We start from the raw sequence: 18,031 nt of genomic DNA on the forward strand, positions 1-18,031 counted from the left end.
AAAGGTTTTCTGCCCTGACATATGCAGCTAGGAGAGGGACTGTCTGGCAATGAAAAGTAAAACGGGTTCAGGACATTCTTTAGAAGATTTTTAATCACTGAGGTCAAGAACGTAGCCTAGAGAGACCGCCTGCCTGGGTTCATAATCTTGGCTCTACTACCGTGGCTCAAACTGTCTTACCTTGGGCAAGTTACTTTATCCTTTCTGTGCACTATGTTGCTTCAATAACTGCAAGACTCTATGATTTAATAATGGTACATTTTTCAAAGCCTGGTGGTCTGACCTGCTTGTGGTAGTTCCTGCTGAGGCTCCAAGAATAACCACCTGAACACTGCAGGCTTTCTGGAAAAGGGAATGGGTTTTAGAAACTCTGGCTTTGGCAAATAAAGAAATGCTCTGGCCTGTAAGGTACATGGCTCTTCTGTCTCAGATTCTTGGCCAGAGCTAATCACAAGGTCTGACCTCAAGGGAGCAGGTGAGTTAATCTATATAAAATATTCAGCTGTCATTTTGTGAAAGGCTGATGACCAATTGCAGATTATGTTGCAAGGGATGATGTAATGCAAGTGTGTATGCCAGAAGAAGGGTTTAAAGGTATTGGTCTATTTGGACATTAAATTTTTGAACACTTGCTGACTACTAAGAAATGGCCAGAAGAGAAGAGGAGTTTGACATGTTAGGACATTAAAGAAAAGGTGGATTTAAGAATTAAACCATTACATGACTCTTCCAAAATGCAGAAAACCATTCAAAAGTGACCCAAAATGATTCTGATGTCAAATAAAGCAGATTGTACTGAAGGCCGTTAGACTTGAAGGAAATGTTGCAAATTTTATATTTAAGGGGGGTGGTGGGAGGGAAAGGGCAAGTGAAGACTGAAAAAGTTTAGTAGCAGTATCAGTAAATCATGTTTTCATATGAGATTTATAGTCGTGGAAAGAATAAAGTTCTGTTTCCTTGCCTGAGTTTTATATTGAATGCACTGGTCCAAAAAGGATTTGTATCACAGTGGATGGGACAACATTCTACTCTAAACGAAAAGTAATTCTTTTAGAGACATAATCTGCTCACCAAAACCAGTCTTTGATTCATTTTACTTTCAGTAAAGCATGAAAGCAAAGAACTGGCAAAAAAAAAATTTTTTTTCAGAATGCTTCCTGGCATAAGAGGAGCATTATGAGAGTGTTGTTACTTTTATTTTCTGGGAGCACAGTCAGCAGGACGTGGCCACACCATCACGGCCACAGCCGACCCTCCACACCTCTGGTCCACACTGCGGTGAGCATCACGGCCATTGGGAACCTGCGACAGGCCGGAGTGGGAGGTGGTGGTTCTGTACTTTTGGATACACTGACCGAGACCAAAGTCAGGACTTACCTGGTGGTGCCGTGGGCAAGAATCTGCCTGCGGATGCAGGGGACACGGGTTGGCTCCCCAGGAAGATGCTAAATGCCGAGGCGTAACTGAGCCCACACACGACTACCGAGCCCGTGCTCTGGAGCCCGGGAGCCACAACTGCCGCAGCTGTGCTGCAACCACTGGTTTGCCTGCCGAGAGCCTGTGCTCTGAGACGAGACGCCACCGCAGCGAGAAGCCTGAGCACTGCACTAGAGAAAGCTCGCGCAAAGCAAGGACGTCCCAGCACAGACAAAAATTAAAGAGAAGGAAAAAGACCAACGTCAACTGGTATAAGCCATTTCCTGAGCCAGCATTAGGCCTGCGGAGACCCAGCAGCTTTCAGACAGGCTCCTGCTTTCAGGGGACCCCAGTGTGCATTTCCATGCCCACCCCTGACCCAGGGGGCTACAGACGCTATCTGGCTAAGCTTGGGTCATATGTATATTCCACCCTATCCACAATGATAGGGGAGAAATGAATCTTCAAAGGAAAATTTCCATCCAGAAAAGGGACAGAAATTGAACACGTGAGGGTGAGATAGGCTGAGACCTGGGACCCTTTACAACATCTCCTCCAGCAACAGACTACAAAGAAATGATAAGGGACTGGAAGTAACTGCATGCATGCACAATTGGGGCAAATTATGAGCAACAGGAGACAAAAAAGCCAAAACCCAGCTGTTGCTTCTGAGGTGTCTGGAGCAAAGGTTGGGTATCACATGATCCCTGCACATGGGAGCAGCAGAGTAGGCAGACAGCTAAGCCACCCTTCCAGGGTGGATCCACCAGCCCTCTCCTACCCTCATCCCATGTTAAGTGTCGGGTGGGTGTACTCTCCTTTGGCTCTTGTCTCCTTGTATCAGAGATTTGGAATGGTGGATCAAGTGTAGCTGAAACAGCATTTTATTAAGCTGGCAGTATTTCTAAGGACAAACTAGTTACAGCTCAAGCTGGAAGCAGGCAGCAGACTCCCACGGAGCAAGTGCAGGCCAACCCAATGTCATTTAGTCACTGAATCCTGCCCAACTCTTTGTGACCCGAGGGACTGTAGCCCACCAGGTTCCTCTGCCCATGGGATTTCAGGCAAGAATACTGGAGTGGGTTGCCATTTCCTTCTCTAGCGCATCTTCCTGACCCAGTCCTGCTTGGCAGGTAGATTCTTCAACACTGAACCAAAAAGAAAACCTGAAGTCACCCATAAGCTGCCCCTATTGCGCTCGTTTTGCGTTTTTATGGTTTCTGTCTCCTTCCCCTGGAACCTGATTCCTTACACGCTATGCAAATACGGGATGGTACCCGTATTTGCCTGATTGCTTACGCCCAAGACCAGAGGTTCTCACTCAGGTCCTGGACTGCCCCTTTCATGGGCCTTTTTTTTTTTTTTCCCTTTTCCCTCTGCCTGGTTCCACCATTTTGGACGCTCTCTTTTTTTCTTTTTCCTGCTATTCTAGTTACCTGACATAAGAAACCAGTTCAGACGGCCTTCTTGGCTGGCCTTTTACCAATTTCTATTGATTAAAGAGTCCACGAGCCCAGGTGTTAACACAGGGACTGGGGAATGCAAAATCCGGGGGTGGAGAGGGGCTTTAGCCCCTTTTTCTCTTCAGAAGTCTCTTCTAAGGAAACCTCAGCTCCTTCTCCAGAACTGCGTGGGGCGGGGAGGTGGTGGTGGTGGAGAGGGCGGTGCCCTTCTCTGAAGCTGTGACCCATGCGCTGTGATTTCTCCCCACCTGACACAATTTTAGCCAGGGCGCAGTGGCTGCCATCCTGCCAACTTTGGCGTGACCTCCAGGTCACGTGACCTCCAGCTCAGGCTTCGTGCCTCTCCTGTCCTCTCCTCTCTCCTTAGCTCAGGGCCTGCCACACAGTAGCTCCCGGGCGCCAGGCAGAGCAGGATACTGAGCACCCAGCATCAGGGCCTGCCAAGGCCACCGCACGCCCTTCTCTTGTCCAGTCGCTTGCGTGAAGCCCAGGCACACCCTTTCCCCCCGCGACAGAGCGGCTGGAACACCGAGAACCCCCCGCACGGCGGCTGCCCACCTCGGCTCGCGGCACCTTTTCAAGGGCTGGTCTGGCGGTTGCTGCGCGAGGCGGCCCTCACCGGAAGGGGGCGTCCGAGACACCGTTTTACCGAAGCTCGGAGGAGGAGCAGCGCCATCCCAGCTCGAGAGTTAGGGTTACACGATAAAAGGCACGCGCTACGTCCAACATTCGACCCCGCAAATGCTACCCGAGCTCCCCCAAAGTTCAGGCGCTGGGACCCAGCCTGAGCAAAAGGGGTGCCCTGCGCCAGGAGCAGAGGGCGCCCAAGGCCTTGGGGGAGCTAGCTGTTACCAAGAGGCAGCGGCTGGTGGGGAGCCTGGCAGGAGGGCGGGACTTCAGAGCACAAGAGAACGCCACATAACTTTTCCAGAAGGTTTTCGAAGGGAGCCGGGGAGAGGAGGGACACTGACCAGACCCTGACAAGCAGCGGCCGTCCGTTCCACGTGATCCTAACCTCCGAACCCGGTCAGGAAAGCGCCTCTCCCCGCTCCCGCCCCTCTCGCGGCTCGGCCGGAGAGGCGCTCCTGGGAGGCTGCTGCCCGCAGTCCAGCTGGGACCCCCGGCACCCCTCTGCCTTGAGCGGCCGTCCCCCAGCCCGGAAGGCCCAGGCACCACCGTGGGTCTCCGCCTGCGACACCAGATCCCGTCAAGAGTCGCCCCACCATTTCCTCAAGTTCCGCGCCCCCACACCTCATGGCTCCTGCCTTGATTCTCCCAGCCTTCCGCAGTCAAGCTGGACCTTTCCTTTGGAGGGGCGCCCTGGGGGTAGGTCTCCAGTGCGGGCTGAAAAGGCCCGCGAGGGGCCGGGCCCTTGGATCCCAATCGCGACCCTCCTCCGAGCGCCCCGCCCACCCTCCGGCCAGGGGCAGGGTCCACGTCACTTTGTCCAGCGGTTTAGGGCACCTGCAACCGACTACAGCACTGGTCTGCCGCCTAGAGCGAGGTGTTCGCTCCCTGTCACTGCAGAAAAACCGAAGCCCCTGCCGGCTTTTCAGTACGGCAGTGACACCGCCCGGCACCGGCAGTCCAAGGACACGGACTGGAGAAGGGTTTGGCCGGCGGACGGCGCTTGGGGTCGGCTCCAGCCTCCCCCCAGGGGCCCGCTGTCCCCCTCTAGTGACTCCGCAGCCCGAGCTCCGGCCGCACCCCTTTCCGGCCGCCTATTCCTCCCCGGCAGGCGCGCTGGGCCTGGGTCTCAGCGGGAAAGGCCCCTGGCGCCGCCCCCAGGCCTCCCTTCCCGGGTTCCGCGTAGGTGAGCGCCGTCTCCACTGCCCCCTGCGCAACGCCCCACTCCGCGCGCGCCGCCCCCACGACCCCCACAGGGCCTGACGGCCCCCAGCTCCCGTCTAGTGCGAGCAGCCCAGCCAGAAGGGAGGCAACAGCCAGGCAGGAGAGCCCCGGGGCCCCCCGAGGCCCACAGCTTGGCATCACCTAACTCTCCAATCAGGTCTCCTCCGTACCTTCATCTCCTTTTCCCCAGGGCCACTGACTTTTTTTAGCTCCTCTTCTTTAAGAAGCTTCCCTCCTGCCCCCATGATTCCCTGTGGGCTGAGATGTGCGCTTTTGCCAGAGGGCTAAAAAGGGGTGATACCCAGTGCCTGGGGATTTTTCCGAGGGTGTGGTCAGGGAAGGCCCGACTGAGGTGACATTTAAAGGGTGAGAGGTTACAGTGGGGAGGCAGTGGGGAAAGCGGCCTAGGAAAGGGGAGGAGCCAGGAAAAAGTCACCAGGTAGAATATTTGGTTGGGAGAGGGTGTGTCCCTTCCCTGTTAGGGAGAGGAAGAGAATAGCAGACAGGACCCAGGGCCCTGTGGCCTGGAGGCAGCCTACTCATCACACTGTTTTCACGTGGAGAAACAAACTCAAACCTTGGGCCTAATGTTGGGGTGGGGAAAAGCTTGATTTCGTGTAATTTTCCATATAAATGGTGGCCCAGAGCAGCTCAGTCCTACTCTTGCATTGGATTTGTTTCTGGCTGCCCCACCACACACGTCTAAGCTTAGCTCCACTTGGCAAAGAAAATAAAGGAAACTTAAGAAAACTATTGTCAAGGGATGGGATTGGGACAGGTTGGGTGGGACCTGGGAACTTTTGCTGCAGCACTACAATGTTTGTACCTGGACACACTTCTCAAGCAACAAAATACAAAGAGACTATCATTGTTTAGTTGCTAAGTCATGTCTGACTCTGCCACCACATGGACTCCACCAGGCTCCTCTGTCCATGGGATTTCCCAGGTAAGAATACTCGAGTAGTTTGCCATTTCCTTCTCCAGGAGATCTTTCCAACCCAGGGATCAAACCTGAGTCTTCTGCTTGGCAGGCAGATTCTTTACCACTGAACCACCAGGGAGGCCCACAAAGAAATTCTTAAGGGACTAAAATAGCTATGTGCATACAGTAATTGGGAAAAATTATAGACAAAAAAGGTACAAAAAGACTAAAAAAAACCAACTGCCACTTCTGAAGAGCCAGCAGAAATGCAGTATTGCATATGCCCCTCTCCTGCATTCAACACCACATAAGGGGTGGGCAAGCCACCCAAGCCACCCCTCCAGTCAGGCCCCCTGGATACACCGCATACCCTCACCCCCATATAAGGAACAAACTCACAGCCCCCTCTCCCCCACCTCCGTCAGGGAGAGAGCTAGCAAGGAACCTGTTCCTTGTTTTCCCTCCCGTCTGCTGCAGCAGGGGCCCCAGTAGAGCCTCCTCCTTGGATCATGGGGACAGATTCTGGTTGCCAGCTCTCTGCCACCCTGGCATCTACTTGCTCTTTTGGCCCCCGGGGCCTGAAGAGACCCATGCAACAGCTCCCCACCTTGACTGCCTGCCTGATAAGATGTCATTGAGGTGGGTGGCAGCAAGGGGGCTGGGGATCCCCTTGTTATGACGGCTGATCATGGGATGCTGACTCACTGCCGGCCAGACCACCTGACCACAAGCGCAGGCAGAGAGGGCCCTGCCAGGGAGTTCCCCGGCTGCCGCCTTGTTTACCTCCAGCAAGGCTTGGGGGAGGGGCGGGGGAGGGCAAGGCTCAGGAGTGAGGCATGCTGGGAAGGCCAGAACTCCGGCTCCCTAGCTGGGGGTGGTCTGCCTGCTTGCCAGGGCACCATTTCCCCCCACCCACCTTCTCCCTGAGCTTTCCATTCGTCCCTGCAAACCTACCACTGTCTCAAACATCATAAGGCTAGAAAGCAGATGTTTTCCTAGGGGCAATCTCTGTCTCAGCTGCCTCTGTTTAAACACAGCGTCCTTCCTGAAATCTGAGGTTCCCTAGAACCACAGGGCTTTGGTGGTGAACCCCTCACACTCTCAGCTGGGGACGATGACGCTCTGGCAGGGGGTCAGGAAACCAGCTCTTGCCTTGCCCAGGGCTGAGTGACTCTCAAGCTGCTGAGTCACACAGGGGCGCCTGTGGGCCACTACAGCCTCCACCCAGCACTGCTCCCTCTTTGTCCCTTGACTCTGTCTGTAGGGCAGTAGGCAGAGAGGGTCCTTTCCTAGGCTCAAAGTAGGGATGCTGGGAGAAGCCTGAGAACAGACTGTCCTCTCTATAGGGTTCTGGACAGCGGTTCAAAGCCTTGCCTACTCTGGAGCTCTCTGGGAAGGACAAGCCACCCCTGTGAACAGGTCCCAGTTGTGCTTCCACAAGCATGGCACCCTTGCATCTGACTAGCCAAATCCAACTGACCTTCCTGTGGTCTCCAGGTTTCCCATTATTCCTTTAAGTTTTACCTGCTTCCACAAACCCCACCATGAAAAAGCATGAATTTGACTCAGCAGGTTTGACTTTCTACTCACAGAACCATACCTGGGAGGGTTCATAGGGTGACACACCTTCCCGACTACCTTCTTCTAAGACATTCATCCCAACCCCTTCCCCCAGGCTGTTTGAACAGGTCACTTTTGTCACATAAAGCTGGAGATGCCCAGCACAGGAAGGAAGTAGGCTGTTGATCTGCCTATTGGGCTGCCCATGAGGCCTGAGACCCCCTCAGGCCCTTGGGTACCACCTGATGATAAATGGGTGTCCAGGCAGCAATGGCGAGTCTTTTAGGGAGCATTGAACATTTGGTGGCTACTGAGGCTCCAGGAAGCCTTAGCAAGCCCTCCGTGTCAGGTGGGGATGGGAATATTTTGTGCTGTCTTGGCACCTCTCAACCCTACCCTCTGTCAAACTGGGAGCTCCTCTGCTGCTTGCGCTTCAGTTGGGAGAGTCTGTCCCTCCACTCAGTAAGGGGCTGTCATGGAGGATGCTGGGGATGGTGGAGTGGGCTGCCACCTGAGAGGCTGATGGCTTCAAAGGGAGGAGCTTCTGCCAAGAGTGGCAATGTTAGGACAGCACCCCAGGAGCCAATTTGTTCTAGATGGCGGTGCCCGCTGAGCGCCTAGAAGCTTCCTGGCTTCGGGCTTCTGTCGCCCACCTTCCTCCTGCACTGGGCATCTCCAGGCCGCCTGGGTTCTGCTTTGCTGAGTCACAGCCAGGACCAGACCTGGGAGGGGTCTCCAGGTGAAGAGGCTGGCTAAAGATCTTTGACGTCGGAGTAGGGGGCTGGCCTCTTGGGGTGCCTGGTGCATTAGAGGCAGTGAGGAAAGGGGGCGGCAATGAGGGGGCAGTGAGCCTGGGGCTCCCGGAGGGCGGCTCGCGAGCCACGGCCGGGCGCTGAGGCCCCGCCCCCAGAAGGCGGCGTGGGGGCGCGGCTTCCCTCTTCCCTACAAAAGCCGCGCGCCTCCGCCCGCTGTTGCCCAGCTGTGCTCCAGCTCCTCGAGTGGCGGTGATGGCGTCGCTCACGGTGAAGGCCTACCTTCTGGGCAAGGAGGACGCAGCCCGCGAGATCCGCCGCTTCAGCTTCTGCTTTAGCCCGGAGCCCGAGGCCGAAGCCGAGGCCGCGCCTGGCCCCCGGCCCTGTGAGCGGCTGCTGAGCCGGGTGGCTGCGCTCTTTCCTGTGCTCCGGCCCGGCGGTTTTCAGGCGCACTACCGCGGTGAGCGGGCCCGGCGCCCTCGGGAGCGGTGCGGGGACGTGACGCAGCCCTGCCCTGCCGGGCGGGTCGACGGCCCCTTCGCCTCAGCCTTGGCGGCGCCCGCGGGAGTTTTCTCTCGCAGCTCTCCGGGTGGACGGCGGCCCGCGTGGGCCCCTAGCTCGGTCCTGGTGCCGCCCTGGTAACGAGGAGCGGTGGCCGCAGCCAGCCCTTGAGGCGGGTGTCTGGCGCCGCCAGGCCCTCCCGGCGAGTCTCAGGCCTGGCGGCGTGAGAGGCCTCCTCCCCGCGGTGATAGTGCAGATTTTGGCGAGGGCGCAGGGCGTCCTCACCTGCTCCCCCAGCGCCTCTCGGGTTACACCGACTCCTCGGTGCCGCAGTCCGGGTCTGCCAGCGCCAGGTGGGGTTGTGGAGAGAACCCGGAAGAGCCGGGGCGGGCAGACGCGGAAGGGCCGGCGGGGAGAGCGGTGACGCCGTTAAACGCTCCGGGAGGCGAGGTGCTCGGTGGTGCGGCCTGGCCCGCAACTCGCGGGCGGCTGGCACAGGTCGGGCGGCCTCACGAACACCTAGGGCTAGGCGGAATCCAGACGTTATCTCACTGGCAGTGATGAGAGGCACAAGAGAAAACGTTTTTAGAAGTAATGGTGTAGGGACAGAGCCCGGGAGGCAGCTGTTTCTAGCTGCGCGGGTGAGAAGCTGGCTGCTGGGTGTGGGGTTAGGGGAGGTGGTTGTGCTGGGAGGGAGGCGGGCCCGTGTACGTGGGGCGGTACTGGGACCTTCCTCTGGACTGCTGCCAGGCTCCCAACTTTTTTTTTCAACCTGTTTAAAAATTAGCGATTTTATTGAGCTGCCACCCCATGGAATTCGTCCATTTAAAGTGGACAGTTTTTACCATTTTCACGGATTTCTGCAGCCATTATCACAGTCATCTGGGAGTCTTTCCATCACCTTCTGAAGAAACTCTGTACCCTTTAGCTATCCTCCCATCCCATGCTTCCAGCCGTCAGATACCACTAACCTACTTTATGTATTCCCTTGTTCTGGGCAGTTCATATAAAAATATGTAGGTTTCTTGTATTTGGCATGTTTTTACGGTTCACATACGTTCAGCATGTATCAGTATTTCATTCCTTTTTGTGGCTGAATAACATTCAATTTTATGGATACAGCACATTTTGTTTAGCTGTTCATTAGTTGATGGACATTTGAGTTGTTTCTGGCTTTTGATTCAGCCACTGTTTTTATGGTAGATGTTGCATCTGGTGACCCACAGACCTGATCTAGCCTGCAGATGTATGGTGTGGTTTGTCCTGCATGGTGGTGTTTTAAACCATTTGCGCCAACATCTAAAAATTGGAGACTACATACAAATACATAATTTTAACTTTGTTGGGGGTGGAAGCAGGCAGATGTATTCTGCTTTAGTCTTCTAAGCCACAAGCGGTCCAAGGGGAGCAGGTCAGAGGTGGGGATCTCCACGTTGACATGGGGACTGGTCTGGCTGGATATGCACAGAGATAGCAGCCTTCTGATGGGGCAGCTGGCCCAGAGGCAGGGCATAGTGGGCAGGGGCTGCCACTGCTGGCCCTGCACACACACTGCTGCTGGCGCGTGTCCCGGGCCCGGGCTGGAGCCCCTGCCCTCCCGGCAGTGGCAGAGTGAGTGGGTGGTCTGCCCTCAGCCCTGCTTCTCTCTGGGCCAGACAGGTGGGCTTTGGTTTATAGCCTTGCAAGGGCCCTTCAGCACCAGCCTCAGCCCTTTTCAGCAGCTCGTGTCCAGCTGAGACATGCTGGGGCTCACGTTCTGTCTTTTAAACAATCTAGATGAGGATGGGGACTTGGTTGCCTTTTCCAGTGACGAGGAGCTGACGATGGCGATGTCATATGTGAAGGATGACATCTTCCGCATTTACATTAAAGGTAAGGGGCTGCTCTGGGGTGCTGCCTAAAGCCTAGTGCTCCCTGCTGAGTGCAGCTGGCTTGAGGTTATGGAGAAGTTCCTCCAAAGAAGGGGTGAGGAGACTGGGGCTCTTTAAGACAGGAGCACAGTCATTACTCTGCTTGACCTGAGAAAGGAGTCTGTGTCCACCACAGGGGGTGAGATTGGAGGGTCTCTGGGTTCACTCTTTTCTTGAGGGGGGTTCCCTCTTGATTGCGATCATGGGCCAGGGCAGCTTTGGGGTTTAGTTTAGTGCGGGCCAAGACCATAGCCATACGGACACAGCTCTCTGGTGCGTTGCTCCTGCCTGGGCCACACATCCCCAGGTCACAGGTGCAGGGATTGGAGCCTCTTAGCAGGTTCTGAAGCTGCTTTGTTACCTTCAGTTGAGCACCTGAATTCCAGGTGGGTTCAGTGTCTGAAGGGTGGCACTGTGGGCCTTCTGACCGATGGCCCCGAGTGCGATTCTTCGCGGCTCACCGAGAGTCTCGGCTCTCCACCCTGCCTGCAGAGAAGAAGGAGTGCCGGAGGGATCAGCGCCCCCCGTGTGCCCAGGAGGTGCCCAGAAACATGGTGCACCCCAACGTGATCTGTGACGGCTGTAACGGGCCCGTGGTGGGGACGCGCTACAAGTGCAGCATCTGCCCTGACTACGACCTGTGCTCCGCCTGCGAGGGCAAGGGCCTGCACCGGGAGCACGGCAAGCTGGCCTTCCCCAGCCCCATTGGGCACTTCTCTGAGGTGAGTGGGGCCTCCCTGTGGGTGGGCGCCGGGTAGCAGGAGCCCCCTGACTGGCACCACCTTGCCCCTCTGCCTGCCCCTTCCTAGGGCTTCCCTCACAGCCGCTGGCTCCGGAAGCTGAAACATGGGCACTTTGGGTGGCCTGCCTGGGAGATGGGCACACCGGGGAACTGGAGCCCACGTCCTCCTCAGGCAGGGGATGCCCACCCTGGCCCTGCCACGGAATCAGGTGAGGATTGTGTCTGCTGGCCTCTGAAGGGTGACACGTGAGGGCCAGCAGAGCTGGAGGGCTTTCCCTGTGTCCTGAAATCCTGCATGCCTGTGGCTGGCCTAGGCACTTCGTGGCCATTCGTGCATTTAATCCTCATAAAATCCTGCAAAGTGCAAGCATCGTCTCCATTGTACATCTGGGAAAACTAGGTGCCTCGGTGCTCAAGGCCACTAACGCACCTGCCCTGGTGGCCTCACATGCAGATTCGGGAGGTCCCTCCAGCACCTGCGTCTCCACAGTCTGCTCTCTCCTCCTTCATGCTAGTTGTTCGGAAAGTCAGAGCCAGATCTGCTCACATCTTGTAAAACAGTTCCCAAGTTAAAAATTTACACATAGCTTGCATTCTGAACTTTTAGATTCTAGTTTTATTCTGATTTTATTAGTATTAGCACGTCCTTTGATTTACCTTGTCTTTAGGGACAAAGATGAGGGTATTTGTTTGATTTGAGTAAATAATACTTTTTTGGGGGGAGGGGTAAATAATACTTTATACTGTGTGTACAGAGTTTCTAGGTACTAGGAACGTAGATGAAGGGGAAGTGGTGTGAAAGACAAAGGGGCCCAGGAGGTGGCCTAGAGAGGGGGAGAGAGGGAAGCAATAGGGTATAGGCTGCTGGGACCAGCCCGGGAGCAGGGCTTCTGGGACAGACAGGACTGTGACAGGTTTCAGTCATTGAGAGAGATGCTTTGAATTAAAAGTATCTTTGTTTTTTGAAACCAAAGCCTCTGGTCCATCGGAAGATCCCAGTGTGAATTTCCTCAAGAACGTAGGGGAGAGTGTGGCGGCTGCCCTCAGCCCTCTGGGTAAGTGCTCCTCCTTTGACATCAGCAGAGCATTTGGTAACCAGCGTGCAGGCGGCTATTCTGTGGCTTTCAGTTGGGATACTGCAGAGGAGGGGCAGCTGATGTGTCTTTGAGACCAGTAAGGATTCGTTGCTTCATATCAATCAGTCTTGACCAAGTGCTGCACCACAGGCCACTTGAAGTTGAACTCCCTGACAAATTCTTCAGCTTTCCACACAGAGTGAAGTGGAATCAGCCAAGAATCAGCCAGCATTTGGTTGGGTAATCCCACTAGGGAAGGTGACTGCGCTCAGTTTAAAGGCTGCCCTTCATCTTCTTCCTGCTTGTCCTTTGGGAGAAGACCAGTCTGTATTTCTCCTTACTTGAGCTTTGGGGTTTCTGTAAGGACTTAAGTGAGTAGTTAGCTGAGATGCCATATTGCTTTTCTTCCCTTTTTTGCAATCCCCAACCTTGCCTGGTGCTTCCTAAGAACTGGGCTTGTGCCAGTGCCAGAGAGAAAGGAGTAAGGGAGGGAGGTTCTCGTGTCCGCTGCTGGATTCCCAGTGTGCAGGCCCAGGGTAGGTGTCTGGGTGGGTGAGCTGTGCACCTTCATAGTGTGACCTGGCCCAAGGCTAAAACCTCTAAAACTTTAGAAAGCACTTGCTGGGTTGTGGCCATAAGAATCAGCTGATGAAGGTGACTTATGATGGATCCATGATATCATCTTTGTGACTGCGTGGTGGGAAGTGTCTACCTGGTCTGTCCAAAAGTTGTGTCCAGTGTCTGAAAGAATGCTGTAGCAGGGTGCCCAAGCTCACCCACCACCCGCCCTGTGGCTCAAAGAGCATGACTGGCATTGCTTCCAACCTGAGACCATTTCTGCTGACAAAGCAGCTTTGAAGTAGCAGTGACATCTTGGCATTGCTGCTACATGAAACAGCTCAGATCTCACATGGTTTCTGTATTAGAGTTAAGGACTCTTGAGTGAGTGAGGAAAAATAATTGCTATATTTAATGCTTTCTAAGGAGGGTAACTGGAGAAAGAAATGACAACCCACTCCAGTACTCTTGCCTGGAAAATCCCATGGACGGAGGAGCCTGGTGGGCTACAGTCCATGGGGTTGTGAAGAGTCGGACACGACTGAGCGACTTCCCTTTCACTTTTCACTTTCATGCGTTGGAGAAGGAAATGGCAACCCACTCCAGTGTTCTTGCCTGGAGAATCCCAGGGATGTGGGAGCCTGGTGGGCTGCCGTCTATGGGGTCGCACAGAGTCGGACACGACTGAAGTGACTTAGCAGCAGCAGCAAGGAGGGTAACAGTGGAGTAGTGATGAAATAATTGGGAGATAGGTTATTCCTAAACTCTGCCACTCACTTAAGACATAGTGAAGACGTAGTAGGATTTTAAGTAATCCCAACTAATGGGTTGTTACTTAGAGGCCACGGAAAATTTTTCTTTGGAAGATAGTAAATGGACAGTGGTTCTCAAATCCACTGAACATCAGAATCACCAACGGAAGGTTGGTTTTTATTTGATTTTAATTTTTTTGTGTGTGGGAGGGTGTATATTTTGGTAGATGGAAACTATTAAAACTGATTATCCTGAATAAAAAAGTTTTCTTTTGAAAGAATGAACAAGATAACTTGGGAAGTCACAAAACCACGTCTGCGTTCAGGCAGGAGACTTTAAAACAGTGAGGAGTTCCAGGTCCCTTGATTCGTTAAGTGGGTTTTGGGTAGGGCATGAGGGGTCTGTGTGTTCTGAAGACTTCCCAGGAGACTGTCACACTTGCTCTCCATCCTGAGACCTATCTGAGTGGATTCTCCATTCAGGACACCAGGGAATAATTTTAGAAGTGCTCAGAGGTCTTTGGCAGTAAGAATTAAGGCCTTCTCAGGTCTTTCAAAGTGGATGGAGTGCTTTCTGCTAACTCAGGAGGAGCCTGGAACCCTACAAAACAAGTTTCAGTGGAATGTGTTTTTGAGTAGCTATTGAAGAGAGCCATTCGAGGAATGGATTAAACTCTCTTTGGAGTTACGGGTATTTATTTTCCTTTCTTTTGAGGAACTAACAGGATGACTCAGTCTACTAACTGCCTAGAAGGGAATGTTAGTTCCAAGAGCAGGGGCCCAGAGGGAGGCAACCACTAATACCTCTCAGAGGGCAGTCGGTACAGTGAGTCAGCAACTAAGACGTTTTTTTGATAAGTATGGTAAGTTTTGTGATAAGCTGGCACTGTGAGAGCCAGCTGAGCAAGAAAGAGCATGAGCCCAGGGCTGCACCTGGCTGGAGGTCACAGCCACTGACACCTAGGATGTAAAGCAGCAGGGCCGTGGAATCTTCCACAAACATCCCCTACACAGAGGCTTTGGATAGCAGGGCAGAGACTGTGGTACAGTCTTGTAAGCCCCAGATGCCTTGGACAAGGACTGAAAAAGACCCCATGCCAGAGCTTAAAATTGTCCTGTCAGAACCCTTGGGGCAGAGACTTCTGAAACTCTGAAGGCTGCTGTAAAAGCTGGAAGCTCCATGCCTGCCGGGGATGGTCTCCAGGGGAAAAACCAGAATGGATGGGGTATCTGATAACACTTAATCTGTGTAGAAAATGCTATAGAGAAGCTGTGAGAGAATATGGGGAAAGTTACTAAGTGAAAAAGAAAGCATCGTTACTGCTATAAATACAGAAAACTCTGAGGAAATAAGCCCACTCCTTAGCCAGCAAAGAAGCCTATATATATAGTGGTACTAACATAAACACTGAATATTGTTTTTACCAAAATGTGAGTTTTTGAAAGGATAGGGGAAGTGTTGATCATCTAGAGTTAGAAATAAATGGTAAACCTAAGTAGTCAGGAAAGACAGAAAAAGCACATTGTCAGTTAAAAGTTGTCTCTGGAGGGTGGGCCAGGCTGTGTGGTGGGGGCAGGGAATCTATATTGCTTTTTAAATTTTATTGAAGTATGCTGCTGCTGCTGCTGCTAAGTCGCTTCAGTCGTGTCCGACTCTGTGCGACCCCATAGACGGCAGCCCACCAGGCTCCCCCGTCCCTGGGATTCTCCAGGCAAGAGTACTGGAGTGGGGTGCCATTTCCTTCTCCAATGCATGAAAGTGAAAATGAAGTCATTCAGTCGTGTCCAACTCTTGGCAACTGGGCCAGGCTGTGTGGTGGGGGCAGGGAATCTATATTGCTTTTTAAATTTTATTGAAGCCTGCTGCTGCTGCTGCTGCTAAGTCGCTTCAGTCGTGTCCGACTCTGTGTGACCCATAGATGGCAGCCCACCAGGCTCCCCCGTCCCTGGGATCCTCCAGGCAAGAACACTGGAGTGGGTTGCCATCTCCTCCAATGCATGAAAGTGAAAAGTGAAAGGGAAGTCGCTCAGTTGTGTCCGACTCTTGGCAACCCCATGGACTGCAGCCCACCGGGCTCTTCCGTCCATGGGATAGTTGATGTATAATGTTAATGATGGTGTATAGCAAACTGATTCAGTAACACATGTATGTATTTTCCATTATGGTTTATCATAGGATATTGAATATGGTTCCCTGTGTTAGACAGTAGGGCCTTGATGTTTATCCATGCTATAGTCTTTAAATTTTTCAATTGACCTGTGACTGCACTGGTCTGCTGCTGCGTGCAGGCCGTCTTCAGCTGGGGAGTGGGGGCTGCTGTCTGGTCCTGCACAGGCTTCTCACTGCAGTGGCCCCCCCCTGGGAGCACAGGCCGCAGTGCAGGCTTCAGTAGCTGTGCCACTCGGGCTCAGCACCTGCAGCTCGCGCTCCAGCGCAGGCTCGGCAGTTGTGGCACACGGGCTTGTTGCTCCGTGGCCTGCGGGATCTTCCCAGACCAGGGACCAAAACCATGGCCCCAGCATTGGCAGGACGATTCTTAACTATTGGGCCACCAGGGAAGGCCCGTTCTTTTGAAAGTGCTTCACTCTAAGACATGGGGCGTGTCCTTGGAGAAAGTAAAACGAATTATAAACCCAGTGAGTGTGCCCTCCCTTCCCTTCAGTGAGCATGTGCCCAGAGTGTGAGAGATTGGAGGTGGACACGCCGTCTTCATGGGTCTCACACAAAGCTTGCGTGGGCTGCCTGCCTAAGCAGGGGTAGCGTGTTCAGCGTGCGTGTTTTTCACATCACTCGGCCCCTGCACGCAAGTGGGATGCCTCAAGTGAGGCCAAGAACGTCCTCCGCACTGCGGTGCAGGTGGCTCTGGCTGGCCGTGTGGCACAAGCTCTCACCCTGCTCTGAGGGCTTGGCCGTGCCTGCTGTGCAGCTGCTGTCCTGCACGGTGAGGGGAAAACAGAGTCTGTTTACAGACTTTGTCGCTCTGAAGCTGACCTGGGATGACGTTATTAATCAAGTTTTTGTTCCCCCCGGCTTCTAGGCATTGAAGTTGATATTGATGTGGAACATGGAGGCAAGAGAAGCCGCCTGACCCCCACCTCTGCAGGCAGCTCCAGCACAGAGGAGAAGTGTAGCTCTCAGCCAAGCAGCTGCTGCTCTGACCCCAGCAAGCCAGACAAGGACGTGGAGGGCACAGCACAGTCTCTGACGGAGCAGATGAATAAGATCGCCCTGGAGTCAGGGGGTCAGCCTGAGGCAAGTGCCGCCTAACACATCCAGAGCTTCTCCCAGCACCTGAGTCGCAGCCCCTCCCCGGCACTCACACAGCCAGCAGAACCCATTTCCGTTGAGTTGTTGGTGGCATTTAAGTTGTCCTGTGACCCCTCCACTAGAACTCTGTAAAGCAAAAGGACTCTTGCTAGTCCTGCGTGCCCTGTCTCTCGCAGAGCTGAGGCTGTGGTCAGGTGGCCTGTTGTTCTCATGCTTGTGCTCACTGGGGCTTTGTTTCAGGAACAGATGGAGTCTGATAACTGTTCAGGAGGAGATGATGACTGGACTCATCTGTCTTCAAAAGAGGTGGACCCGTCTACAGGTGAACTGCAGTCTCTACAGATGCCTGAGTCTGAAGGGCCAAGCTCTCTGGATCCTTCCCAGGAAGGACCCACAGGACTGAAGGAAGCTGCACTGTACCCACACCTGCCACCAGGCAAGGGATTTCAGATAGTTGTGTATTTCTCCCTTTTCCATTCAGAGCCTCCTACCACTTGCTTCTAGCAACACAGACAGGCATTACCTTCTCTACTGCAGGGCTTGTCTGTTGATATAAGAGAAATCTAGGAGTTGGTTTTGTCCTCTGCGTCTATACTGAGCCTTAGTACGCTCAGCTAGTTTTAGTAGTTTCTAAAACTTAACACACAGACCCAGAATTATGCAGGCAGATGTGGTGTGGCCGCAGCACTGGCTTTGGGCACCGCCGTGCCTGCTGGAAGTGGACTCGGAGCCCATCGCCACTGTTTACTCATGGCAAGTGGTGATGAGCAGGGGCCACAGTCACGGTTCCAGGAGGAGCCAGGCAGGAAGCCGTGGTGTAAAGTGGGTGGTGTGGAAGGCAGCAGGGCCGGGTGGAGAGAGGGGCAGCCTGGAGGACACGCACTGAATAAAGGAGGCCACTCACATCCTGCTCTGGTTCAGCACTGTCACATGGCAGAGCCGTTTAAAACATTATTCAGCTGGAAACCCATCTGTGCGCCAAATCCAGCCCTTGTGCTGCCAGTATTTATCTTCTCTGCCTTGAAGCGGAGAGTGGCAAACTGTGGCCTATGGGCCAGTAATGACTGTCATTTTTATGATGGTTGGAAAAAAGTCAAGATGGGAAAATGAGACGAAATTAAAATCTTGGTTCATAAATGTAAGTTTTACTGGAACATAGCCATGCTAATTTTTTACATATTGTGTGGCTGCTTTTATACTTCAACAGCTGAGTTGAATATTTGTGACAGAGACCAAATAGCCTGCAAAGCAGCTTAAAAT

The 18,031-nt window shown here is 53.6% G+C and overlaps 1 protein-coding gene across 2 annotated transcripts in view; it reads left to right on the forward strand.

Moving 5' to 3' along the window:
- Positions 1-18,031, forward strand: part of SQSTM1 (sequestosome 1) — a 68,132-nt gene that overhangs the window by 49,082 nt on the left and 1,019 nt on the right. Inside the window, exons 1-7 of one of the 2 annotated variants that reach the window (XM_006080764.4) lie at positions 8,177-8,424; positions 10,242-10,337; positions 10,868-11,097; positions 11,185-11,326; positions 12,092-12,172; positions 16,542-16,756; positions 17,012-17,207. In XM_006080764.4, coding sequence (XP_006080826.4) covers positions 8,220-8,424; positions 10,242-10,337; positions 10,868-11,097; positions 11,185-11,326; positions 12,092-12,172; positions 16,542-16,756; positions 17,012-17,207 — 1,165 coding nt within the window. In that variant the 5' untranslated portion in view covers positions 8,177-8,219. Of the gene's footprint in view, positions 1-8,176; positions 8,425-10,241; positions 10,338-10,867; positions 11,098-11,184; positions 11,327-12,091; positions 12,173-16,541; positions 16,757-17,011; positions 17,208-18,031 lie in introns of those variants that run through there. The other variant, XM_044948506.2, reaches the window with a different exon arrangement.

Source organism: Bubalus bubalis, chromosome 9 (assembly GCF_019923935.1).
Source record: "Bubalus bubalis isolate 160015118507 breed Murrah chromosome 9, NDDB_SH_1, whole genome shotgun sequence".
Taxonomy (NCBI): domain Eukaryota; kingdom Metazoa; phylum Chordata; class Mammalia; order Artiodactyla; family Bovidae; genus Bubalus; species Bubalus bubalis.